The 27,680-nt window shown below is 39.9% G+C and overlaps 2 protein-coding genes across 3 annotated transcripts in view; one reads left to right on the forward strand and one right to left on the reverse strand.

Moving 5' to 3' along the window:
• The first annotated feature begins 43 nt into the window (after nt 1-43).
• LOC105877478 (centriole, cilia and spindle-associated protein-like) lies at nt 44-27,541 on the forward strand. 2 transcript variants are annotated; one of them, XM_012776029.3, is made up of 3 exons: nt 44-1,013; nt 22,440-22,537; nt 27,426-27,541. In XM_012776029.3, exon 1 carries the CDS (start codon nt 144-146, stop codon nt 900-902), a length of 759 nt encoding a protein of 252 aa, XP_012631483.1. In that variant the 5' UTR covers nt 44-143; the 3' UTR covers nt 903-1,013; nt 22,440-22,537; nt 27,426-27,541. The 2 variants fall into 2 exon arrangements, with proteins under 2 accessions (XP_012631483.1, XP_075853960.1); XM_075997845.1 differs by lacking the exon at nt 27,426-27,541 and having other exon boundaries at nt 22,440-23,510.
• Nucleotides 3,601-27,680, reverse strand: part of GPBP1L1 (GC-rich promoter binding protein 1 like 1) — a 50,560-nt gene continuing 26,480 nt past the window's right edge. Inside the window, exons 5-12 of the mRNA XM_075997860.1 lie at nt 27,358-27,644; nt 16,275-16,347; nt 13,198-13,391; nt 8,559-8,699; nt 7,918-8,076; nt 6,155-6,279; nt 5,139-5,241; nt 3,601-4,466 (exon numbers count right to left, since the gene is read on the reverse strand). Of these exons, the coding sequence (XP_075853975.1) occupies nt 4,314-4,466; nt 5,139-5,241; nt 6,155-6,279; nt 7,918-8,076; nt 8,559-8,699; nt 13,198-13,391; nt 16,275-16,347; nt 27,358-27,644 (1,235 nt within the window). The 3' untranslated portion in view covers nt 3,601-4,313. The remainder of the gene's footprint in view (nt 4,467-5,138; nt 5,242-6,154; nt 6,280-7,917; nt 8,077-8,558; nt 8,700-13,197; nt 13,392-16,274; nt 16,348-27,357; nt 27,645-27,680) is intronic.

Below are 27,680 nucleotides of genomic sequence, written 5' to 3' on the forward strand. Positions count from 1 at the left end.
GGCGGGCGGGCCTGCGGGGCGGGGCGGGGCGGGCCTCGGGGGCGGGCCTCTGTGTCGTGTCCCGGGTCCCGTGGGCAGCGGTGCGGCGCGGCGCGGCGCGGCGCAGCGCAGAGCGGCGGGCACTCGGGCCTGCGGGCGGCATCATGTCCCCGGGGAGCGGGGTGAAGAGCGAGTACATGAAGCGCTACCGGGAGCCGCGCTGGGACGAGTACGGGCCCTGCTACCGCGAGCTGCTGCGCTACCGCCTGGGCCGCCGACTGCTGGAGCAGGCGCATGCGCCCTGGCTCTGGGACGACTGGGGCCCGGGCAGCTCCTCGGACGACTCAGAGTCGTCGAGCAGCGGGGGCCCAGCGCCCGGGTGCGCCCCGGCCTCGCCCGCGGAGCAGGAGGAGACGGAACGGGGGGTGCACGGGTCCCTGGAGGAGCAGGGCGCAGAGGCCGGGGACACGGAGGACGCGGCTCTGTCTTCACTGCCAGTGAAAGAAGAAAAACCTGAACAAATCAGAACAAAAGAGACCGATATATTACCCACCGGTATCGAACCACAACAACGAAGTGCCTTATTTGCCAGAGGAAATGGGAAAGCGGTCAAAAGTCCCCAAAGATCATCAAGCAAAATAAAAGAAAACAAGCATCCATTTGCTCTGTATGGCTGGGGAGAAAAACAGACCGACACAGGAAGCCAAAAAACTCACAACGTGTGTGCGTCTGCCTCTGTGCGTGAGATTCATGAATCAGCATTACGAGCCAAGAACAGAAGACGACAGGTGGAAAAAAAGAAACTGGTTGCTCAAAGGCAGCGTGCTCACTCTGTGGATGTGGAGAGCAGAAAGATGAAGTCTTCCTCCTCAGAGAACCCGTGGATGACAGAATACATGAGGTGCTATTCGGCCAGAGCGTAAAGAAACAGTCACGTGGACAGCCTCTTAAAAAGCGAGTGACAGAAGAAAATCAAGACAAAAACCATCAAAAGAAACTGGACACAGATTCAAGAAATCAACTGAATATGCAAGGTTTTTCTTAGAGAATTCCTAAGAGATTGTTTTATTTTGATGAATTATTGGTCACCTACCTCAGCAGTAGGGCAGACAGTTGAAGCCATAGACATTGGGTTATTTATGAGTTCCCTAAATCTTTGATATTCTTATAAGGGTTTAAAGCATCTTAATCTTTTAAAATACTGACACCAAATGCCTTTAAACTGGCTACAGATGCTTACAACTTAGGATTCTCAAGTTTATAGGTGGATTTCATTCTATTCTGATTAACTTTTCAGATTCCATAGCTGTAAGATGATTCCATCTGACAGCATAAAACTCATTTTGTTTATGTGAAGATTTCTTTGTAAAAGACTAAGTTGTAGATGAGTTTCAACAATAGTTTAAATTCCATGTATAATGAAACTAGAACTTTGGTAGTTCCCGAAAAATTAAACTTATTTGTATTTTAGTTCAGCATCACCTTCATGTAGATTGTGATATTTAAGAATTACCTGGGCCAGGTGAAGGTCACTGTTTCCCTTTTAAATTATCTAGGCACTTAATAGTTCAAATACATTCCAATATATGAAGCTCCAATGCAGTATGTGTGTAGAGTAGTAAAGTTTCTTTTGAGTCAAAGACTGTCACAATTTTCATTGCAGGATTTTTTAAGAACACACAATGTGGACTCAGTCACTTGTTAAACTCTGGCCTTTTGGAATATGCCCATTGTGGACTTTTGCCTTTTCACATTAATAGCAGGCAGTGAAATTTAGAATTTATAATCTGAAATTGCATTTAGCAAATTATCGTGATCTTTTGGCCAACTGGGATGGAGACCATTAAGATTAGACATGTTGCCCACCCCAACTTTCTCTGCTTTTTCTTCTTTCTTCTATAGAACTTAATAATGAAGTCTTGATGTGTAATATTGAGACTTCAGGTTGAAATACATTATTCTTTGATTCCTAGCCAGTAGATCTATCTACACCTTAATGTGAGAGAATGGTGGTGTGTAGATAAGCATAAACATATGTAAATTGTGCTGCTTCTCTTTAGCAAGTTTGTTTTGGGAGTAGAAAAATTGTTTTAAAAAACATTGGTTTCCATCAAACGAGTGCAATCTACTAGAAGAATGTGTGCTAAGTTCTTTAAAAGAGATAAGAAAGGTACGTTGCCTATGCCAATTTAGCCCCTGAAGATGTGTGGATGAAAATTTGGCACTAGATGTGAGGCTGAGCATTTCCTTGATATTTTACTCTGGGTGTATGAAGTGTAACAGTCAATTTTTAGAACACAGAATAGTTAACATTTCATTCCACATAAAATCTTCACAGTGTCATTTTAAAACTATATTAAGCTTTGAAAACATTGAAGTATTATGAGCTTTTTAAAAGAGCTTTTAAAATATTAGCATAGTTTTGAGGTAAATTATTTTACATAGAAAGCTCTCCTAATCACTGAGATGTATATTTAATAAGAGGAAATTCTACCTGTTGTCTGAAACAACCCTGCTAGTAATTCTGGTGAGTTTTGGTGTTAAACTATTATATTATTAAAGCCTTTAAACATTGCAGGTACCTAAAGATCACATTAACGTGGCAATTGTGATGGTGTAGCCTGTGAAAACTATTCCTTTAACATAATTTCTTGCATGTTTGGTGTCAGCCATCAGCTCAGGCATTTATGTTGTACCTGACAATCTTAGAAAAGATGGCCTTGGGGAGTTCAGGCTCACATTAATGGACTGCCTTAGAAACCTGACTTCTAGTCTTACTTTGAACAAGCCAGATTTCCTCTTGTTTAGGAAACAGATTTGTATTTAATGTGCTTACTACTGAAAACTCCAGATGGAGATAAAACCTAGAAGGCAAATATTGGCCAATTTCTTTCCCATTCTTTGTAAGTGGAGAACAAGATTACTAAACTACTTTTAATGTGCAAGAACAATGAATAAATCAGTATGAATTAACTGTGAATCTTCCTTCCCTTGTCCAAGTTCTTTGTTGGTTAGAGTTTCCTTTTTTTTTTTTTGAGATAGTGTCTCACTTTGTTGCCTAGGCTAGAGTGAGTGCCATGGCGTCAGCCTAGCTCACAGCAACCTCACACTCCTGGGCTCAAGCAATCCTCCTGCCTCAGCCTCCTGAGTAGCTGGGACTACAGGCATGCGCCACCATGCCTGGCTAATTTTTCTATATATATTAGTTGGCCAATTAATTTCTTTCTATTTATAGTAGAGACGAGGTCTCGCTCTTGTTCAGGCTGGTTTCGAACTCCTGACCTGGAGCAATCCGCCCGCCTCGGCCTTCCAGAGTGTTAGGATTACAGGTGTGAGCCACCATGCCTGGCCTAGAATTTCTTTCTTTCTTGTTTTATGGGTGACAATTACCTTTTGAGCCTATGCAATTTTTTAAGTTGTTACAATGTGATGGTCCTACTTTTTCCTTCTGGTTTTAGAAACTAATGTGGTTGTAATAATGTTCCTAATTCCTGGGACAACTTGCAAGATAGTAACATAGTTTAAAATTACCTTTCAGGTTGAGAAAATCTGAAACTATTTGTGAATCCAATTATACATAAAACTTAAAAGAAAACATACTTCTTACACAAGACAATCCAAACTGATGCAAAATATTTATTCCAAGTTAGTTATTTTATGCAGTAGTTTCCCCCCTCAACAGACCTGTGATAACCACATCTTTTAAATCTGTAAATAATGTTATCAAAATAATCTTAATCTTTGAAATCTCACAAAAATTTATATTTTACAATCCACCCTGAATATCAAGGCTGCAAGAATAACACAACATTTCTTATATCCAAATATTTTACAGCTGTACCCAAAAAGAAAAACAAAAAAACAACCACATACACTTGGTTAAGGGCTAAAGTTACCCGAGCAGCCAAAAATAAAATAAAATACCCAAATTATTAGCATTAATTTAATACAATTATAACTTCAATAGTCACTTTGTCATTGACAATGATTGCTTGAGCACAGGGGTGAGTGCCCCAAGGGCTGGTAGTAGAAGCTGTTGCTGCAGACCAGTGTCTCTTCTCTGCACTGCCAGCTCCCACCTGTGCATCGCCCCATATGTACTGTGTGTGTGTGTGTGTGTTAAAAATCTTTCCCACCACACAAACTTCTCTATTAAGCAGGTAACAGGGAAGAACAACAAAAGCTAAACAAGCCAATCGCTCTCTCTTTGGGATATGATTATTTCCCTTGTGCATGAAGTATTCAACAACGTAAGAAAAGAAAAGAACAATTTCTTTTGTATACTCCCTAAACAGAGTTTACTGGGTCAGATTTAACTGTGAGCATTTATATGCCTACTTCCAGGCATCGTCATCTGATGTTTCACTGCTACTTGTTTCCGTGTCTGAGTCCTCAAACTCTGCTTTACAAGTGCTTCTCCAAGGGGAGAACAGGCTGGAATTGCGGCTCTGCAAGAAGCCATTCTTTCCAAAGCCATTTCTTCTCAGCTGTGGTTAGCATGGGAGAGAAAGAAAAATGAAAAACCATCAATGACTGCACTGACCCGTGGGACCTGGGAAAGGCCAGGCCACAATTTAATCCTGGAGGGAGGGAGGGAAGGAGAGTGAGTGAGTGTGTGTGTGTAGGGGGTCCTTCTGGATCCTCTATTACAGCAGTGCCTTCCAAACTTCAATGTACAAATGAATCATGTAAGGATTTTTTAAAAATGTAGATTCAGTATGTCTGGGGTAGGGTTTGAGACTCGATATAAGCTGTTTGGTGTCTTATATCGGGCCAGAGCATTAGAAGGAAACTACAATACAGGGCAGGAAGCAGACGAAGGTGATCCTGCTTGCCTACAGACCAAGACCTCAGACCATAACTCCGAAACACAGCCTTGTGGTTCTGATACAGGATTAGAGCTGTGAGGATGAAAGGACGTACTACTCTCTGGAATCTGCTAATCACTGACCTGGGCTTTATAATCACCACTGGAGATCCCTATTGTCCAGGCAGAGATAGAGATGCCCCACTACATTTCTACTATGGTAACTTATTTTATATTTTCTTTTTCAAAGTCTTTCTCTAACATTAAATGAGGGCTCCCTAAGGGAAAGGACTGTCCTGACCCCTTATTCTTGTAGTCATTAACAGGTCTCTGGGAAAGGTTTCTGACATACCTGCTCTGTCTTCATGTGGAATTCTTTGAGCTCATCCTCTGTGAGGGGAAGGCAACTCTCATCATTTTCAGGATATTCCTGCCACCCCATTGCTTTCAATAACCTGGTGGAGGCAGAAGGACAGGCAAAGAAAATATGACACCATTAAGCCTAAGTGGGCCACCCACCACTTTCCAGAGAAAACTTTCCTGCCCTGGGAAATGGATGCTAAAGGAACTTTGTTTTCTTTCTAGTGAGACAAGCTTTAATTATGGCTACTCTGGTGCTTGTAATTAAATGGAGGCTCTCCACAGAGAGAATAACTTCAGAACAGGCAGTAGAAGCAGAAACCAAGACAGCATAGAGAAGAGAGCCAAACTGCAAGGGCTCTCTGTCTCAAAGACCAAAACAGAGGAAGAAATCTCACCTTTTTTGTTCCTTGTAAGAAAATTAGCATATCTGCACATGTACCTAAATTCTCTTTTAATTTCGTGGCATCCTGGACTCTCTTCTAACCTTGTTGACCTCTAAAGTTCCTCTGGACAGGAGCCTCCTTTAGAAAGGTATTGTTATGCTTGGCAGGCCCGACCTGTGATCCAGTTGCTCAGACAGCTGGCTGCTAGGCATCCAGGGCGCTATTTAAATAACACTTTTCATGCATGGGGGTCTCATGCTTCCCAAGGCCCCTTAAAAGCATCTTATGGTAACTGCTTACTTGGGAGAGGAGAGTCTAAGGAGCCAACACAACAGTCCCAGCAAATAGGTTCCTGTCTTCTCCCCTTCTCTGACTACAGCCATAAACTGAGTCTGAAATTAAAATATATGAAAGCCTTGGAGAGGAGACTGTGAAAATGCTGGCTGAGGCTGTGAAAGAATGCCTGGTGGGCAACAGACCAACCTAGGGGCCCACAGAAAGAACAATTACGATGCTCAAGGGCATGCCTCTCTGTGTGCCTGACTTTGAGATGTCTTCTCAATTATGTTCTAGGTCTTTACAGGCCATATACTACATGACTTATGATCTCCTCCTCACTTACCTGTGCTCTGCTTCCAAAGAATGTGAGAGAACCTCCCCTTCTTCCACTATTGGGAGAGCAAGACCATTCTGATGACAGCCTTCCTCTCCGTTTTCCTTTGGTTCAGGTGTGCTGTCATCCTCCAACTGGAACAAGGAAAAAGGAGGACATACTTGCTATAAAGGTTTCTTTGTGACAAGATAAGCAACCTACACAATCAAGGAGTCAGGAAGTGCTTTCTAAAAGATAGTCTTGGGAGGCTGAGGCAGTAGGATTGCTTGAGCCCAGGAGTTTGAGGTTGCTGTGAGCTAGGCTGATGCCACGGCACTCACTCTAGCCTGGGCAACAGAATGAGACTCTGTCTCAAAAAAAATAAAATAAAAAATAAAATAAATAGTCTCAAGCCTATAGGTTTCCCCCATTTACAAATGAGGACCAGCTCTATCAACAATAAACTGATTCTAAAGTTTATATGGAGAAGCAAAAGACCCAGAATAGCTCACACAATATTGAAGGAGAAGAATAACATCAGAGTAATGATACTACCCGACGTTAAGATTTACTACAAAAAATTAGAATAATTAAAACAGTGTGAGAAGTGCTCATAAGATGTGTGCAAAAAAAGGTGTGGTATTGGCAAAAAGAATAGACAAATAGTCAATGGAACAGAATAGAAAGGCCAGAAATAGAACCACAGTCAACTGATCTCTGACAAAGGAGCAAAGGCAATACAATGGAGAAAAGATATTCAACAAAAGCAATGGGATAACTGGACATGCACATGCCAAAAAAAAAAAAAAGAAATAATAAAAAAAACCACTAAACGGCTTCTTTAGATCGTACACCCTTCACAAAAATTAACTCAAAATGGGCCACAGACCTTAATATAAAATACACAACTATAAAACTCCTAAAGATAACACAGGAGAAAATGTAGATAAGCTTGGATATGGTGATGACTTTTAAGATACAACAGGAAAGGCACAATCCATGAAAGAAATAACTGTTAACCCAGACTTCATTAAAAGTAAAAATTTCTGCTTTGCAAATGACACTGTCAAGAGAATGAAAAGACAAGCCAAAGACTGGGAGAAAATATTTATAGAAGACATATCTGATAAAGGACTGTAATCCAAGTTATACAAAGAACTCTTAAAACTCAACAATAAGAAAATAAAACCATTTGTACAGGGGTAATGCACTGCATTAAATATGTAAGGTCTTCTCTACATGGTTTTGATTAAAGAAACTAATGAATTAGTCTCTTAATAATGTCAAATGCTGGTTCAGGATGTGGAGCAACAGGAACTCTCATTCATTGCTGGTGGGAATGCAAAATGGTAGAGACACTTTGGAATACACTTTAGTGGTTTCTTAACAAACTAAACATGCTCTTACCATATGATCCAGCAATTATGCTCCTTGGTATTTACCCAAGGAAGTTGACAACATGTGCCAACACAAAAAAACCAGCATGTGGATGTTTACAGCAATTGTATTCATAACAATCAACACTTGGAAGCACCAAGATGTCTTTTAGTAGGAGAACAGCCAATCAATCAACCAACCAACCAACAAACCCACCCACCCACCCTAATAAGAAATCTCTGCTGAACAAAGGATTAAATTCACTTTACCACAGGCTCTACAAGGCTATTATTCCTACACACAGAAGCTCTGTACATTTTTAAATCTTGCTACATTTTTATCCTTGAAGAAGAAGAAAGCACGTAAATAACAAAAGAAAATTCTTATGTTTCCCCAGAAAAACCCTATGCTCTTACATCCTCCAGCTTGTCACAGTCTCTGTTTTCTGAGAATTCTCCATTCCGGTCATCCTTCAGAGTCTTCAGGAACTCACTCTTCCTGTCAGTGGTTCGGCGGGTCAACTTGGTCAGGCGAGAGGAGCTGATCTCAATTGGAGGGGTGGTGCTGGAGGGACTCTGGGCAAATACCACAAATAGGTTGCTCCTGACAGCAAAGAGCAAGAACTGGGATTCTCTGGTTCACTTCTAAATGGCACTGATTTGAGAAATTGGTAGCTATTTGTCACTGTCTTTTACCAAACAACCCTTTTATTTAAATAGACTTCAGTTTTGCAGGGTTTTTACAGTTAAGACTGGCTGGCTCATATGGCACCTTTTTGCTCTTTCTACGAACACCAGCAGAATGCCAGGCTAACACAAGACAGCCTTGGCCTACCGCAAAGCATTTATTTACCCCACCCAGCCATTGCCCACTAGTGGATGATAAAGAAAACATTAATAAATGACTCAGCTAAGCACAGCTACAAAAGAAACAGTGTTATAGCTGTACATGTTACACTGTATACTTAGTGTAAGTAAATAGGAAATAGCAACTTTAGAAACTACTAAATAGGAAACAGCGACTTTAAAAACCACTGCCTTGGTTTATCCTCACTCACCTCTTTGGGAGAACTCAGAACTGCACCACCAGCCAGCACCACTGGTTTGGTAACAGAGATTGGACTGGTAAAAGCACACTCCCGGCTAGAGGTAAGGGATCCTGTTTTGTGTTCCATTCTGTTAGCTTTCCATGCATTGGGCTACAAAGGATGAAAGAACAAATCTGTCAGAACAAGCAGGTAAACAGAAGCTCAGCTTATAAACTCATACAGCAAGACTGGAATTATTATTTTTTGAGTCTCACTTTGTTGCCCAGGCCAGAGTGCTGTGGCATCAGCCTAGCTCACAGCAACCTCCAACTCCTGGGCTCAAGCAATCTTTCTGCCTCAGCCTCCTGAGTAGTTGGGACTACAGGCATGTGCCACCAGGCCCAGCTAATTTTTAAAATATATTCTTAGCTGTCCAAGTAATTTCCTTCTATTTTTAGTAGAGACTGGATCTTGCTCTTGCTCAGGCTGGTCTTGAACTCCTGAGCTCAAATGATCCACGTGCCTCAGCCTCCCAGAGTGCTAGGATTACAGGCCTGAGCCACCGTGCCCGGCCAAGAGTGGAATGTTACGTGAGAACGTGAGTTTCTAGAGCTCTAGAGTCTCAATCTGTCTGGGAGGTAGGCAACCTCTTTCTGAGATTTAGGTACTTTCAGAAAAAGGCAGATGGGAATTAGGAATATAGTAAGATGTAAACAAATGGCAGTTCTCATTTCTTTACCACATATTTGAACCCAGTTATCTGTAAAGACTTTGAGGACTATCTCTAGGCAGAGTACATGTTTTTTTTTATATCTGTCTCTTCACTTGTCAATGAACTCTTTGGGGTCAGAGACCATGTATTATTTTGTGTCTCTAGCAACACATTTAGTATACAGATACTCAATGTTAGTAACTGTTGCTAACGTTTAGATAAAATGAATGGATAAACCAACAACTGCCTATTAGTCATCTTACCTCTCCCTTCCTATAACATCTCACATTCAAGGTACCCAGAACCACACTCGATTTTCCTGAAACCTGATCTTCCACAGTTATTCCAGTTTCCCAGGCAAGAATGTCCTTTGTTTTCTTCCTGTGTCTAATTTACTTCTCACTATTCAACTCGTGAAGGGGATCAAGTGATCCTAAGCTCTGTATCATGACTTAAAAAAATTTTTATTTTAGAGATAGGATCTTGCTCAGTTGCCAGGCTAGAGTGCAGTGGTGTGATCACAGCACCCTGTAGTCTCAAACTTCTGGGCTCAAGGGATCCTCCTACCTCAGCCTCCCAAGTAGCTGGGACTATAGGATTGAGACACCATGCCCAGCCCCATATCATGATTTTTATCCTTGTCACTTCTTCATCTTTAAAAGATTTTATGAGATCCTTGAGGACACAATGGCATTTTCTTACTCATTTTCATAGTTTCTATAGTCTAACAGAATGCTTGCAGACATCTCAAATAAACTAACACTTATGAAAGCTCTCTACAAACTCTTAAGGAATGGGACAAACATAAGATGTGCTAATGCGTTAGTAACTTCCATGCTAGGCTGTTTCTTTCTTTCTAATAGTTGTTCTTTTCATTTGAATTCACATTCTTTCTTTTCTAAATCAGAGGAATAAGTATCCTAAACCCTTTTCAAAAATAATTGCACTTGTCAGTAAGTTTTATTCCACTCATTTCTTCTTAGCCCATGATTCTTTAATGACCTCTTCTCTTTCAAGTATATTTCAAGTTGTTCCCAGCAGCTTCTTCCAACAGATTTCCTCATCCTTTCACCTCACCCACCACAAATATTCTAGTTCCTTTTACTGTTGAGGCTCAAAGGTATCACTACTTCCACTTTTACCCTTATAATTCCAAAAGCCCCTGGAATCTTGTTTTAGCCCTACTTTACTCTCCTAAAACTTCAACTCAAAGGTCACCCAAAACTTTCCAATTGCTAAGGCGTTTTTCAGTTATTTTCCTCAACTTGCTAGCAGCAAGTGACAGGTGTTGACAATCCCTGTTGCTATTTTAAACTCACCTACCTGGATTTCTGTGATAGCCTACCATTTTTTCTATGTCTGAACTATAATTTCTCAATACTATTGATTATGTTGTTATTTTCCCAATCTTTACTACTCTTCCTCTATCCTCTTCCCTTGTAGATCTAATCTACCTTGAAAGCTTCAATTATTGTCAATTATTGTCACTGGCATGATTCCCAGTCTTAGATATTTCTTAAGCTCCAGTGCCTCACAAAGAGTCATAACTGATGTTGTACTACTTTGTATTGCAAGTAAGCACCAAACACACTGCTTATACATAATGGAAAATGAATTAATATTAATGCTCACTGGTTTTTCTCCTAATGACACAGTAAATTCTAATTATTTGTTGTGCTCACTTCAGCAGCATATGCTAATTATGTGGCTGGAATTCATTCAAACAATTATTATGTATTTATGTAAGGGTGCAAAGGATACAAATATGAGGCCAGGTGGCTGGCTCAAGCCTATAATCCTAGCTCTCTGGGAGGCCAAGGCGGGCGGATTGCTCCAGGTCAGGAGTTTGAGGCCAGCCTGAGCAAGAGCGAGACCCTGTCTCTACTATAAATAGAAAGAAATTAATTGGCCAACTAATATATATAGAAAAAATTAGCTGGGCATGGTGGCACGTGCCTGTAGTCCCAGCTACTCAGGAGGCTGAGGCAGTAGGATTGCTTGAGCCCAGGAGTTTGAGGTTGCTGTGAGCTAGGCTGATGCCACGGCACTCACTCTAGCCTGGGCAACAAAGTGAGACTCTCTCAAAAAACAAACAAAAAAACAAAAACCCAAATATGAAAAGGACCTGAAGCATGCACTTAAGGAGGTTACAACCAAGTGAATAAACAAATAGATGCAATAAAAGCACCACAGGGCAACTTCTGGGGCCCCCCTCTCTTGGGGCCCCAGAACCTGGTCCAGAAAAAATAATTAATTATTAAATAAATAAAAGTACCACAGCTGTTGTGCCGAGTGACATAAGAGTGCTATGCGATCACAGAGATATTAATTAGATCTTTAGATGTATATGATAGAAAAGGATTCACAGGCCGGGCATGGTGGCTCACACCTGTAATCCTAGCACTCTGGAAGGCCAAGGTGGGTGGATCATTCGAACTCAGGAGTTCAAGACCAGCCTGAGCAAGAGCAAGACCCCATCTTTACTAAAAACAGAAAGAAATTAATTGGCCAACTAAAAATATATAGAAAAAATTAGCCGGGCATGGTGGCGCATGCCTGTAGTCCCAGCTACTTGGGAGGCTGAGGCAGGAGGATCACTTGAGCCCAGGAGTTTGGGGTTGCTGTGAGCTAAGCTGATGCCATGGCACTCTAGCCCCAGCAACAGAAGTAAGACTCTGTCTCAAAAAAAGCAAAAGAAAAAGGATTCACAGAGAGGACAGCATGAGCTTGAAGAATAATTTCCTCCCAGGTTAAGGATGGATGAAATTTAGTCTGTGAGGAATTATACCACTGCGAAAAGTAGTTTGGACACTGATTATCATATTAGGGACTGGCAAGCTACAACCCATGGGCCAAATCTAACCTGAGGCATTTTTTGGTTCATAAGCTAATAATCTTTCTTATATTTTTAAAGGGTTGTTTAAAAGAAAAAAAAGAGGCATAGGCAATGTGCAACAAGGACCATATATAACTAGCAACGCCTAAATTATATGGCCCTTCGCAGATAAAATTTACCAATCACTGAAGGGATTTAAGGAAGAGATGAGGTATATTGTTTTTAGGACCATCATTCTCACAGTTCTGAAGAACATAAATACAGACAGATGAAAAAAAGCAGGATATACTACAGTGCTAAATGTGAGATGACATGGTCCTAAACAAGGACAGCACAGAGGGAGTACTGTGTTTCCCTGAAAATAAGAGCTACCCATAAAATAAGCCCTAGCAAGATTTCTAAGCATTTGCGAAATAGAAGCCCCACCCCGAAAATAAAACCTAGTGACGGGCGTGGCTACGCAGCATATCTGCACAACCCATGCATTTCTTCGCAGAGCGGTAAAGAAGATAAGCAGCCCTTCTCACCTGCCCTATGAGAGCTCTATTGCTTGACATAAGAGATTGGAGCCAATGGTTCTAAAGGAAATAGAGTTGCAAAAAATTCAGGATGGAATTTGGGGTTTGGAGAATTATGATGATGTTCCAGAAGAACACAACTATATTTGAATAAGTGTAGATGGTTTACCATACTTAAAAAAATAACACATCCCCTGAAAATAAGCCCTAGGGTGTCTTCTTAAGGAAAAATAAATATAAGACCCTGCTTATTTTCGGGGAAACACGGTAACTAATAGAGACTTTTTAATTGCATGGATGAGGGTAATGACTGAGAAGTAGTCAAATTATTCAGGCTGAGTGATCAGATGGATGCAGATGGTATTAAAAAAAATTGCAAATCAAGAAGAACAGATTTATGACATGAAGCTAGTAAGTAGGAAAGGCCCACTAAAAATCTAGTTGGCAGCAGTAGAGAATGTGGAGACAGTATACTACTACTAATATATGTAATAGGTACTAAATGAATATCTGGTGAATGATTTAACAGGAAAAAATTTTGCTAAATCGATTTATTCCTAAGTCTCTGTTGTGCAAGCTTCTTACACTGATTCTAAATCATACCTTAGAAGGAGGTGGTGCAGGCTTAGGAACCAGGTTCTTATAGACACTTGGAACTATGGATGATGATTTATTCCCATTTGCATGGTGAGATCCTGGTGAGGTGAATGCAGCAGAGAAGGCAGCAGCAGGATCCTCTTTGGATACTTTTTTGATAACTATCATTTTGGAGGGTTGCTTGGCACTAGGTGGGTTTTCTGTGAAATAAAATAGTGAGGAGACAAAAGAAATGTCAAGCCTGTTGTGTAACATAAAGTATATGTTTATACTATGGCCTCACCTTCAACAAACAGCTGACAGTTGAGACAGAGGGACAAGCATTTCCTGGTGTGTACTTAATAGGTACTCTCAAAAGTGAGACTACTAGGGAATTGTAGGAAAAAAGACTGCATAAGAAGCACTTGATACTAAATTCATAAATTAGCTGGAAAGCCCAAAGATGTTAACAATTCTTCAAGAACATAACATGTCTAATGTATAGAGTGGTCAGGCATGAACCAAACAAGAATATATCCAAGGGCAGCAGCTCCTATCAGCATGGGAATGGAAAGGCATGAGGTAATTAGGGAAAGGGAGTCTGTCATGGGACCCTCTGACGAGGCAAACTTGAGCAAAGCTATACACCATGAACAAAGAGGAAGGATGCTGGTACTTTAAGATGGGAGTCTGCCAACTTCTTCATTTGCTGGCAAATTAATAAACTTCTCTTTCCTTCTTCTCAGACCACTTGTCCTAATTCCTCTGACAAGGCCTTGAGGACAAGTGCTGAGCTTTCGGTAACATATATAGTACAGATGTGTGTGTGTGTGTGTGTGTACACACAAAACAATGTCAAGTAAAGTTTCTCTCATGAATGCAAGGATGGGTCAACATAAAACTTTCAATGAAATTTACGTTAACAGGTTTAAAAAAAGAACTCAATATAATCTCAATGTACCAAGATAAAAGTGAATCAATAAAACTCAATATTCATTTATGATAAATGTTCTCAGCAAAGTAGGAATAGAAGACAACATATTTACACTCATTGATGGTTTGAAAAATTCATATGAAAGAATAAAAGTCTATTAAAAAATAAGAGGAGTTGGCTGGTCTGATGGTTGTGGGTTATCAGAACTTATTAACATTAGTGTCACTAAAGCTGGTATTGAACCCATCACTGTTAAATTTGACAGGCTTTAAAAAAAAAAGTGGAGGCCGGGCGCTGTGGCTCACGCCTGTAATCCTAGCTCTTGGGAGGCCGAGGCGGGTGGATTGCTCAAGGTCAGGAGTTCAAAACCAGCCTGAGCAAGAGCGAGACCCCGTCTCTACTATAAATAGAAAGAAATTAATTGGCCAACTGATATATATATAAAAAAAAAATTAGCCGGGCATGGTGGCGCATGCCTGTAGTCCCAGCTACTCGGGAGGCTGAGGCAGGAGGATCACTTGAGCCCAGGAGTTTGAGGTTGCTGTGAGCTAGGCTGACGCCACGGCACTCACTCTAGCCTGGAAAACAAAGCGAGACTCTGTCTCAAAAAAAAAAAAAAAAAAAAAAGTGGAGAAGGTCCAACAATTATTAATCCTATAACACTGGATCCCAAACCATTGTTTAGATATGTTAAAAACTTCCCAATAAGATGCATGGCTAGTGAACATGTTTAATGAAGAGACCAGGAAAGTCTAGTTTGTCAATGCCATATAATAGCTTTGATTTGAAATACACTGATTCCTGTATGTTAATTTTTTGTACGTCTAGTTATTCCCAACATATGCATGTATTTGCCCCTTGCCCTACATAAGCATCGTTTATAAATACCAAAAAAATAAAATATCCAACTGGAACCTGGTTGAACAAAATGGTATATTCACAGGATGTGATATTACATAACCTTTCAATGAACTACTTTTGGAAAGAGTATATAATAATATGGAGGAGACAGACAGAGTGGTATATGTCTATAATTCCAGACTCAAGAGGATCAGGTAGGAGCATCACCTGGGCAACATAATGAAATCCTGTCACTTAATATACACACGGGGCCGAATGTAGGGGCTCACGCCTGTAATCCTAGCGCTCTGGGAGACCGAGGTGGGTGGATCATTTGAGCTCAGGGATTCAAGACCAGCCTGAGAGAGTGAGACCCAGGCTATACTAAAAACAGAAAGAAATTAATTGGCCAAATAAAAACACATAGAAAAAAATTAGCCAGGCATGGCAGCGCATGCCTATAGTCCCAGCTACTAGGGAGGCGGAGGCAGAAGAATCGCTTGAGCCCAGGAGTTTGAGGTTGCTGTGAGCTAGGCTGATGCCATGGCACTAGAGCCTGTGCAAAAGAGTGAGACTCTGTCTCAAAAAAAAAAAATACACAGGCCAGGCACAGTACCTCACACCTGTAATCCTAGCACTCTGGAAGGCCAAGGCAGGAGGATCACTTGAACTCAGGAGTTGGAGACCAGCCTGAGACCCCATCTCTACTAAAAATATAAAAACTTAGCTGGGCATGGTTGTTTGCGCCTATAGTCCCAGCGACTCAGGAGGCTGAGGCAGAAGGATCGCTTGAGCCCAGGAGTTTGAGGTTGCAGTGAGGTATAATGACACCACTGCACTCTAGCCCGGGCAACAGAGTGAGACTCTGTCTCCAAAACAAAAACAAAAATATACACACACATATATTTATATATGGGGGAATGCTTAGGATAATATCATTATGTATACCCACCAAATGTTTAGAAGACAATCATAACATAATATACAATTTAATTGTCATATGTAAGTTAGGAATGCTAATAATTAAAGATTACTTTTTATGAACTTTATATTATTCTCCCTTTACTTAAAGTCTGATTCCAACTTCAGGGTTCTACAGCACTCAGTTGTCTGTATTCTAACTCTACTACCATGATTCCTTTCAATAGTATTTTGGGGAACAGAGTAACCTGTTGTAGACACTTAGATTACTGAAGAATAGAAGTTAGCATGGGCAAATGGATGGGATGAGAAATAAGAGATAAACAAAAAGAAATAAAGAATTTTTGCTCCTCTCCCTGCTAAGAAAAAATTTAAAGTTGTACCTTTAAAAACAGCAAAATCTACCTACCCCATACTCCAGAAGGGGTCCCAAAAGGTCTGCATGGCTGATTCTGTTTGCCAGCTTCTGGATTCAAAGAAGGCTAGGAAAAAAGGGATATGAATGATTGATATAGCAAAGTGATCATTTTGGTACTTTTCACAAAACAGCCATCACTATGGAATCTATCAAATAATTACATATTAGCAGCACTTAATAATTTAACACTGTATTCAGAATTATGACAAATAGAAGATACTGAAATATAAAATCAATAGGTATTATGTTAATCTTAGGCTCTTGAGTTCAATTTCCTTTGATATAAGAGGAAATATATATATTTATTTTTTAAATACAGAATAAATGTGCAAGTTCCCACTTTCCTATAGGATATATACATCAAATATGGATACACAGAAAGTTGAATGAATTGAGAAAGTAATTCACTTTCTCAGTTCATTAAACTTTCCTCACATTTAAGGAGGACAATCTGGTCAGTGAAATGTATAGGATTCACTGCATTTCTAAGACTGCTTTAGGGCAGAGGCAGACCATGTGCCAGGGACTGTGCTAGGAATACAAAGACAATTCAGACAATGAAGAAGAGTCCCTGTCCTCACGAGGATCATAGTTTTAATATAAAGATAAACTTGTAGACAAGTACATGCAATAAAAGGTTACAAGTACTAACATAAAAATTCACATTAGGGAAGGAGTACTATTTAGGGAGGAATGTCAATTTCATTTGAAAGAGAAATGCCATCATAAAAGGTTTTGTTACAGGTGATAACAAACAAGAGTCCTTAAAGATGAATTTCAAAGCTGGAAAATGGGTGATCCCAGGAACAGAAAGCTCAATGAACACCAAGACAGGAAAGTATGAGAAAGAATATTTACCGAGCTGCAAATAGTTCAGCTAGGGAAGAAGGGGACCATTCTGTGAGAAAAGATATATTTGACAAAATAGGTAAGAGCCACCTTGTGGTGGATCTTTTAGGGAGATAAAATTTTATTCTGCAGGTAATGGGGATCCATCTTTCATTCAGAGTTAACACAACACAATCATCAATTTATGAGTTACTCTCATAGTAGCTTTAAGGATCCATTTAAGAGGTTTAAACATCAACTAAGAGACCATTAGGAGATCAATTCCATGGTTCAGGAGGGCAATGAAGGCAACAGGAGTAGAGAAAGAGATGAGGGAAAGTATGGAGAAGAGTGAAGAACAACTGACTGGACTTAATAACCAATTGTATAGCATTCTGGGAGGCCGAGGCGGGTGGATTGTTGGAGGCCAGGAGTTCGAAACCAGCCTGAGCAAGAGCGAGACCCCATCTCTACTATAAATAGAAAGAAATTAATTGGCCAACTAATATATATAGAAAAAATTAGCCAGGCATGGTGGCGCATGCCTGTAGACCCAGCTACTCAGGAGGCTGAGGCAGTAGGATTGCTTGAGCCCAGGAGTTTGAGGTTGCTGTGAGCTAGGCTGATGCCACGGTACTCACTCTAGCCTGGGCAACAAAGTGAGACTCTGTCTCAAAAAAAAACCACACACACAAAAAAACCAAACCAATTGTATAGAGGACATGAGCATAACACTGCTATCTAAACCCAAATTTTACAATCTGGGAACAAGGTGGGGGAAAAAAGGCTTTTTAGTACAACTGCCCATGAAACATAAAAAAACAAAAACGAAACAAAGACACCCAGACTATATTATAGAGTCTCTGAATCAGAATCTTTAGGGTCAGGGCCCCAGAAGGTTATATATTTTAAACCAGTCAAGGTAAGAACCACTATATTAGGAGAACATGCACAAATACAAATCAAACCACCAACTCACTATATAAATGGACAAATCCGTGGCAGAGTATGAAGGAACAATATATACATTCTTCTAGATGGAATAGTATAGGCAGCAGGTACACTCACGGATAAAAGCTGTGGTTTTCTTGTTTTATTTTGGCATGTGCTTAGTCACATTCTAGCTACAGTTCTTAGAGATACTGCCTCTATTTATGCAGTATCTTTGATCTCTTTCAACTGAGTCTTAAAAATGTAGTTTTAAAAATTTTTTAAATCTCTTCCCCCTTCTAAAAATAACCACTATCCTGACTTATGACAATCATCACATTGCTTTTCTTTTACTATCCAATTGTGTATAACTCAACGCTACAGCTTTTTTTTGTTGTTGTTAAGACAGAGTCTCTGTTGCCCAGGCTAGAGTGCTATGGTGTCAGCCTAGCTCACAGCAACCTCAAACTCTTGGGCTCAAGCAACTCTCCTGCCTCAGCCTCCCGAGTAGCTGAGACTACAGGCATGCACCACCATGTCCGGCTAATTTTTTCTATATACTTTTAGTTGTCCTGCTAATTTCTTTCTGTTTTTTTAGTAGAGATGAGGTATTGCTCTTGCTCAGGCTGGTCTCGAACTCTTTAGCTCCAACAATTTGCCTGCCTCGGCCTCCCACAATGCTAGGATTACACGGTGGCAAGCCACCGTGCCCAGCCCAGCGCTACAGTTGTACATCCAGAAAACATGTCTTAACTTTTAATCTACTAGTTTTTTTAAAAAAATCACATATCTCTGTATTTCCTATAAATTGATAGCTGGTTCGAGAGGTTAAGTTCTAGAGGTTACAGGATCCTTTCTTTAAATTATGGCAAGGCAATGTCTTGGTGGTTTTGTGTTCTACCGTTAGGAGACACATAACAATGATCTTCTAATTTTATAATTCCTTCTTTATAAGCTAGCATACTTCCCTAAAAAGGAACTTCCAGTCATCTATTATTTGGTGATTCGGTGATACAGCTCTTATGGAAAAGATAGGTTACATGCTTATTCCTAAGATGAGGCAGGTAACACTGTGAACTCAAGGACCTCATCATATTTGATGTGACTCAAATGCTTAGTTATTATCTTTAACTGATACATGAAACTGTTCCATGTTTTGGCCTATGGAACCCTCTTCAATTTGGTTTCTAAATTCTTTTGATATAACCCTAGCAGTCCTTAATTGCTTCTTTGTTATCTAATATGAAAAAAATACTCCAAGCTCTTCTTATAAAAATCCTGACCAGATACAGTATTTCAAGACCACAATGTGGCACTAGGGTTGCTCATTGCTATAACGTTGTTCATTAGACAGAGCCTAGAAATATTTTTTCTCCCACTGTGTAACCTCTTATTGATATTTCCAATTCAAACTGAGTACCTTGGGGTTTTAACTAAACATCTGTATTTTTATTTCCTTTCATCTACACAGAATCCCAATTCTCAAGGACACAAAGAATAGAATAAATAATCCCATTCAATCACTTTATCCCATATTACACACCAGTTTCAGAACAGCAATGCATTTCACCAATTACTAAAATACTGTTTTTGACATGTTCTCCCTATCTTCCCACTAGTTATACCATATCTAGATTGTAAGATCACATAGCTATTACACATTATACTCTCTTATTAACCTTCATTTAGTCTTCGTTCTATAATTAATCATACATTTATTATTTACCACCATTCCTTTTGTTATGTTTCTGGTTAGTTTGTCAAAAGTTTGTTTTATAGTAGTTCTTAGGAAAAGTCTTTTTTTTTTAAACAAAGTATCACTCTGTTGCCTGGGCTAGAGTGCCGTGGCATCAGCCTAGCTCATAGTAACCTCAAACTCCTGGGCTCAAGCAATCCTTCTGCCTCAGCCTCCCGAGTAGCTGGGACTATAGGCATGTGCCATGATGCTCGGCTAATTTTTTCCATATATTTTTAGTTGGCCAATCCTTACTATTTTTAGTAAAGACAGGGTCTCCCTCTTGCTCAGGCTGGTTTTGAACTCCTGACCTTAAGCGATCCTCCCGCTTCAGCCTCCCAGAGTGCTAGGATCACAGGCGTGAGCCACTGGGCCCGTACCTTAGGAAAAGTCTTGGGAACGATATTCTGAGTTCTTATATACTGATGTTTGTTGTGACCTTTATAATTGAAGATAAGCTTGACAGAGTATAAAATCTTGGGCTCACATTTTCTTTCCTCGAGTACTGTAATTATTATTCCATTTACTTCTGTAATAAATCTATCCTGTCATAGTCTGGTTTTCTTTCTCTTAACAAGTGAATATGCCCAGGCCAGGAGCGGTGGCTCATGCCTGTAATCCTAGCACTTTGGGAAGCCTAGGCAGGAGGATTGCTCGAGGTCAGGAGTTCAAGACCAGCCTGAGCAAGATTGAGGCCCCATTTCTACTAAAAATAGGAAAAAAATTAGCCGGGCATGGTGGCACATGCCTGTAGTCCCAGCTACTCGGGAGGCTGAGGCAGGTGGATTGTTTGTTTGAACCCAGGAGGCTGACGCCACAGCACTCTAGCCCGGGAAACAGAGCAAGACTGTCTCAAACAAAACAAAACAAAAAACAAGTGAATATGACCAAAGGATATTTTCCTTTTTTTTTGAGACCAGGTCTTACTCTGTCACCTGGGCTGCAGTACAGCGGCATCATCATCATCATAGCTTACTGCAACCTCGAACACCTGGGGTCAAGCAATCCTCCTGGTTCGGCCTCCTAAGTACCTGGAACACGTGTCACCATGCCTGGATGTATTTTTCTTTTATGTTCAAGCCTAGTATTTTATAAGACTATATCTTGGCTGTTCTTCCAATTTCATAAATTCAAATCTTACTGTATTTCACAGAAAGTTTCTTAAATTATAATTTTCAGTATTTAAGCCATTCCATTTTTTATTTAATTTTTAAATAGAAAAGGTAAATAAGCCATCGCCTTTGTTTTGGTTTGCTTTTGGGGGATTCTATTACACATATACACTAGATCCTTTTTTACCAAACTTCTGTCATTTTTCCCTCACTTTTACCTTTTATCAGTATTTGTCCTTCATGAAATATTTTCCTTTCTTGTCTTCTAATTCTTGAAAAATGTTAGTGTTTATTTTTATTCTCTTGTGTTCCTTCTTGTTTAGCCTTCATTTTTCTGAAATCTTTTATTACAACTTCTTTTTAGAGTTCTAGAACCATATTTTGAGTTTTTCTGTATTATGTTTTTTAAAAAAATATTTTCTTAACATCATTAAGATTTAATATAGTATGTTATAGTTCTTACCTGTTTTATGGACATGTATACAGGTATACTTTGCATTGTCTGTTGGGATATTCATCTGCTCCTTATTATTTTTGCTTATAAGATAGAAAGTAATTTGACCTTTTGTTGTTGGCTTATATGCGATATGTTTGAAAATATGGCTCATTATTTATATAGAGTGTTCAAAAATATAACAGCTTTACTCTTTAATATCCTGATTGTTTTCCACCACCCTCCCCACTTCTTCTTCTTTTTCTTGGAGATAGGGTCTCACTCTGTTGCCCAGGCTGGAGTGCACTGGCATCATCACAGCTCACTGGATTCTCAAACTCCTGGACTTAGCAATCCTCCCACCTCAGCCTCTGGAGTAGCTGGGACTAGCCACCATACCCAAACTGTTTTATTTTTTGGTAGAGATGGGGTGCTGCTATATTCACCAGGCTGGTCTCAAACTCCTGGGTTCAAGTGGTCCTCTGATCCCAGTCTCCCCACTAAAAATAAACTGGAGCTCTGTAGTCAATTTCCTGAGTTAAAACTCCCCACTATCATTTTCTGTGTGACCTTGTAGCAAGTTTTAATGCCATTAAACCTTACTTTTCTCACCTGTAAAATGGGAATAATATTAATAATTCACCGAGATAATCTATGTCGCTCATTTAGCACAGTATCTAGTGGGTGTTTTCCCCATTTTTTTTTTTTTTTTTGTAGAGATGGAGTCTGGCCATGTTGCCCAAGTTGTTCTTGAACTCCTGGCCTCAAGCAATCCTCCTGTCTCGGCCTCCCATTGGTGCTGGGATTACAGGCATGAGCCACCACGCCTGGCCTCCTTTTACCTGAACCTGCCCTTGTCTCTCTGCAGCTCAGTCTGCATTATATTTCCAACAGTTTGTTCTCAGTGAGGTGCTTTGTTCTGGAATATTGGCTGCTTAGTATGAACAATGATAGAGCCCTGTGGTGGTTATTAACTTACTGCTTCTTAGTTACAAAGTTATCCTTTCTGCCTTCTCTGTGTAAATGTATCTGGGCACTTTAAATTTTTTTCTTTGACAGCTGGCATGTTAACTTTTGTCACTGGAGAGTAATGGAAAAAACTTTGCTTCCTGTTTCAGTGTGCTTACTCAGAAGGCTCCTGCAGCACCCAGTTCCTCAAACCCAGATTATGAAGTGCATGAAGCTCTGAGGCCAGCAGCTTCCCCCAGCATCCCATGTGAGTAGTTCTGTAGCAGAATGATAATTCTCATGAATAGCTTTCCAGCATATTTCCCATGGAGAAGCACCTCAGCAATTGCTCTGACATTCAGTATGCCATAGCCATTCAGTGAGCTCCTTTCTTATAAGATCTGGATCTCAGCTCTGGGTTGGTGGTTGGAGAATGGGGGACTTATCCTTGGGCATTCTTTACCTTAGCCCTAAGGGTAGTGGCTGCTCTTTATATGAGCTATTTCTATATTCGTTAAGGTTCTGTTTGCCTCTTATCCAATCTTTCATTATCCCAATCCTGCTATAGCCAGTAATTCTTTCTATTAACTTTCCCTATTCAAACTACTATGTGGTTTGAGCTCCTGACTGGTCCAGACACATCGTTCACATCTTACTCAAGAACGCACGTATTAATTGCATTATGGAAAACCACTCGCAAATTTATAGCTGCTCTTCTCAAACATGCCCTCCAATACTTCCAGAAAATCTGTTGTCTCTGTTGGCATTCTTCAGACTGTCAGGTACCCTGTTGCTTCCCTTCAAGTCCCCCTGCACAAATGCGGATATTACCCAGGCCTCTTAGATTTTGGTGGTTTGTCCCTATTGGCTTTAGTGGTTTGCTAGGAAATCTCACTTTGCTTTGATATATAGATGGTGTCTGTGGACTTTTCTGGTTCCTCAATTCTACTCACTTTGTCTTAAAAGTAACATGATTTTGAATTAATTTCAGATTTACAAAAAGAGTTATAAAAAAAGGCGGGGCGCAATGGCTCATGCCTGGAATCCTAGCACTCAGGGAGGCCGAGGCGGGCGGATCACCAAAGGTCAGGAGTTCGAAACCAGCCTGAGCAAGAGTGAGACTCTGTCTTTACTAAAAATAGAAAGAAATTAAATTGGCTAACTAAAAAAAAAAATATATATATATGTAGAAAAAATTAGCCAGGCATGGTGACGCATGCCTGTAGTCCCAGCTACTTGGGAGGCTGAGGCAGAATGATTTGGTTGAGCCCAGGAGTTTGAGGTTGCTGTGAGCTAGGCTGACATCACAGCACTCTAACCTGGGCGTGACAGTGAGACAAAACAAAACAAAAAAAATAAAACAAAGAATTCCTGTACAATCTTCTTCTAGATTGTCATGCAAATTGAGTATCCCTTATCCAAAATGCTTGGGACCAGAAGTGCCAAACATTTTGGATTTTGGACTATTTGCACATACATAATGAGATATCTTGGGTATGGGACCCAAGTTTAAACATGAAATTCATTTTGATTTCATAAACATCATATAGCCATAGCCTGAAGGTAATCTTATACAATATTTTAAATAATTTTGTGCATGAAACAGTTTAGACTGTGACCCGTTACGTAAGTTCAGGTGTGATATTTTCCAACTGTTGCTTCATTATTCTCTCCAAGTATCTTTCTCCTAAACCATCTGAAAGTTACAGGACTTGATGCCATTTACCCTAAATATTTCATTATATTATTTCCTTAAAAGGACGTTCTGTTACATAATCACAGAATAACTATAAAAATTAGAAAATTAACATCAATAGATACTATGATCTAATCTACCATCTTTACTCAAATTATCCCACTGATGGCTACAATAGAATTTTTTTACAAAATTGTTTTTTCCCTACCCAGTAATTAATCTAGGTTTATATATTGCCTTTAGTTGTCATATCTCTAGTTCTTTTTTTTTTTTTTGAGACAGAGTCTCACTTTTGTTGCCCAGGCTAGAGTGAGTGCCGTGGCGTCAGCCTAGCTCACAGCAACCTCAAACTCCTGGGCTCAAGCGATCCTCCTGCCTCAGCCTCCCAAGTAGCTGGGACTACAGGCATGTGCCACCATGCCCGCCTAGTTTTTTTTTTTGTATATATATTTTTAGTTGGTCAATTAATTTCTTTCTATTTTTTTAGTAGAGACGGGGTCTCGCTCAGGATGGTTTCGAACTCCCAACCTCGAGCAATCCGCCCACCTCGGCCTCCCAGAGTGCTAGGATTACAGGCGTGAGCCACCGCACCCGGCCTCTAGTTCTTTAATCTGTATCTTTTTTCTTATTTTCATTTTTGAAAATCACAGGCTAGTTCTTTTGTAATTCTTTTGTAGAATCCTCAATTTGGGTTTGTCTGATATTTCTTCATCATTAGATCCAGGCTATCCATTTTTTTCGAAGGAATATCACAGAAGTGAGATGCATCCTTCTCAGTGCATCACATTAGGAGGATTATGATAGCTACTTGTCCCACTACTGGTGATTTTAATCTTTCTTCCTATAAACTAAAATTTACATACAATGAAATGCACAAGTACCAAATACACCTAATTACTGAGTTTTGAAAATGCTTATACCCGCCCAACTTCTCTGAAGATAAAAACAACTTCTATCAACCAGAAAGTTCCCTTCACACCCTTTTCCAGTCAATTCCCACCCTGCACAGACAACCATTTATTCTGATTTTCTTTTCTACCATAGATAATTTGCCTGTTCTAGAATTTCATATATAGTTCTCTATAGAGTCATTAGGATTTTCACATCACCTGCAAACACCAATATAATGCTGAATATAAAAGTGGTAAGAGTAAACATTGTAATATTGCTTAACAATAATTAAAGGGAGCTCTGCTTTTATCTGAGAATTTGGGGAGATTTCAAAAACTATGGGCTGGGTGCTGTGGCTCATGCCTATAATCCTAGCACTCTGGAAGGCCAATGTGGAAAGACTGCTTGAGCCCAGGAACTCAAGGTTACAGTGGGACTATGACTATGCTACTGCACTCTAGCCAGGGTAACAGAAGAGGGGAAAAAGAGTCAAACATACAAAATTCGCCAGTGTGAACGCCACAGGAGTGATAGGTGCTTCTAATGAAACTATGCCAATCAATATTATAGTCTAGTTTAAAAAGGTACTCTAACATACTTTTCTTTTGCCCCACGCTGTTTCTCATTTCCTATAAATCTTCTCTTTTTGCCAAAATGCATCAGAAACCAAAACTACTAGGGATCCAGATCCAAATACATTTGTCTCCTATGTAATATACTTTAAACATTTCATGTCGGACATAAATTATGTTATAACCACTGTGGATTTATTTAATTATGTGGAACCAAAGTATAAAAAGAAATTTGTTTTATAATGAGAATATACTGTAATTTTCTTTCTAATGCTTCTGTTGCTGGTTTGGTAGGAATTTCACCAATTCCCTTTGTATGATGAGCAATACAGATTATGATTTTAAATCATTCCCACTGGTCTTTGTTGGATTTGCCTTTGTATAAATAATGAAAATTATAATTTAGTGTTATAGTAATTTCTGACCTATTAGGTATCTAAAACATTCTGGACAAATATTCAATATGTAAAGACAGTACAGACTTTTCCGAGGATAAAGTTTTCTGGGGGTAGGAATTCACATTAACACATTATTTAAATCAAGGACCTCATGACATTTCCTAGACTTGGGGATAGAAGGAGTAATGCCTAAATTTGACTCCTCTTTAGTTGACTTTATTAAGATATTGAAATGACTATAACAGAAGTGACTGATTAATCTAATGTACAAATTAAAAATAACTAGAGCTGTACTATCCCATACAGTAGCCATCAGCCACCTGTGCTTGTGAGCACTCAGAACGTGCATAGTCTATATTGAGATGTGCTATACAGAACACACACAGAATATTAAAGAGCTAGTATAAAAATATAAATGATCTCATTAGTAACTGAATTGATTTTATGTTAAAATGATAATATTTTGTTAAATAAAATACATTATTAAAATTTCAAAAAAAGGTACTCTAAAACTCTACCTCTGATTTAGAGGCAAAAAATCATGGGCATGTAATTCAACACACAACTGCAGAAAGTTATGACGAATATACAGGTGACAGCTAAAATACTCTCAATTGCATGTTCATACTTATCACAATTATTTTATGTAATAGAGAACAAAATCAAGAGGGGAAAAAACGTTTTACGATAGTCAGTAAAAGGCAATTTAACATGAGACCAGGTGTGGTTGCTCACATCTGTCATCCCAGCACTTTGGGAGGTTGAGGTGGGAGGATTGCTTGAGGCCAATGAGTTCAAGACCAGCCTGAGCAACATATCTATATCCCATCCATACAAAAAATAGAAAAATTAGCCAGGCATTGTGCTACATTGTCTTTAGTCCCAACTACTCAGAAGGCTCAGACAGGATCCCCTGAGCCCAGGAGTTTGAGGCTGCAGTGAGCTAGGATGATACCACTGCATTCTAGCTTAGGCAACAGAGTGAGACTCTATCTCAGGGGAAAACAAAAGTTACACAGGAATTCTGGTCATTATTTTCAAACTAATCAATTTAACTCCATTCCTCTACAAACAATAAAACCCTCAACTCAGGGACTGCCTTTTCTATAATTTCTGAAATGTTCTTATTGTTAACAGGGTCTCATATTTAAGATGCTTTTTTTTCCCTGAGACAGAGTCTCACTTTGTTGCCAGGGCTAGAGTGCCGTGATGTCAGCCTAGCTCACAGCAACCTCAAACTCCTGGACTCCAGCGATCCTCCTGCCTCAGCCTCCCGAGTAGCTAGGACTACAGGTATGCACCACCATGCCTGGCTAATTTTTTGTATATATATTTTTTAATTGGTCAATTAATTTCTGGTTTTAGTAGAGACGGGGTCTCACTCAGGCTGGTTTCGAACTCCTGACCTCGAGCAATCCGCCTGCTTCGGCCTCCGAGAGTGCTAGGATTACAGGCGTGAGCCACCACGCCTGGCCAGCCAAGACGCTTTTTTATTAGGGTTTAACCAGGCTACCTAAGGGTTCATACTTACAAAGTCTTCTTCTTCAAACTGCAACTTTTCCACCTTGTCTTCTTTCTTTTCTTCCCTAATCTCTGTAGGTGGCCTTTCCTGAAAGGAACAGCCTTTCCGGGAGTGGAAGCTGCCATTCCAATGGCGATGGTTCCCTGTGCCACCTCCACTACGCTGGCTCATAACATCGTGACCTCGGGAAGAGCCATACCAATAAGATGGGTTCCCTGTGATTCCAGCATATGCTCCCTTAGAGACACCAGAGTCCACAGAATCATGGCGGAACAGGGAAGGCTGGTGCCAGGAATCTACAATAGTAAGGAAAAGTAACACATTAGATTGTT

The sequence above is a fragment of the Microcebus murinus genome, chromosome 2 (genome assembly GCF_040939455.1).
Source record: "Microcebus murinus isolate Inina chromosome 2, M.murinus_Inina_mat1.0, whole genome shotgun sequence".
NCBI classification, from domain to species: Eukaryota; Metazoa; Chordata; class Mammalia; order Primates; family Cheirogaleidae; genus Microcebus; species Microcebus murinus.

Bases quoted from the DNA above. Each gene is read 5' to 3' on its own strand.
- LOC105877478 (XM_012776029.3), top strand. From the start codon at position 144: ATGTCCCCGGGGAGCGGGGTGAAGAGCGAGTACATGAAGCGCTACCGG.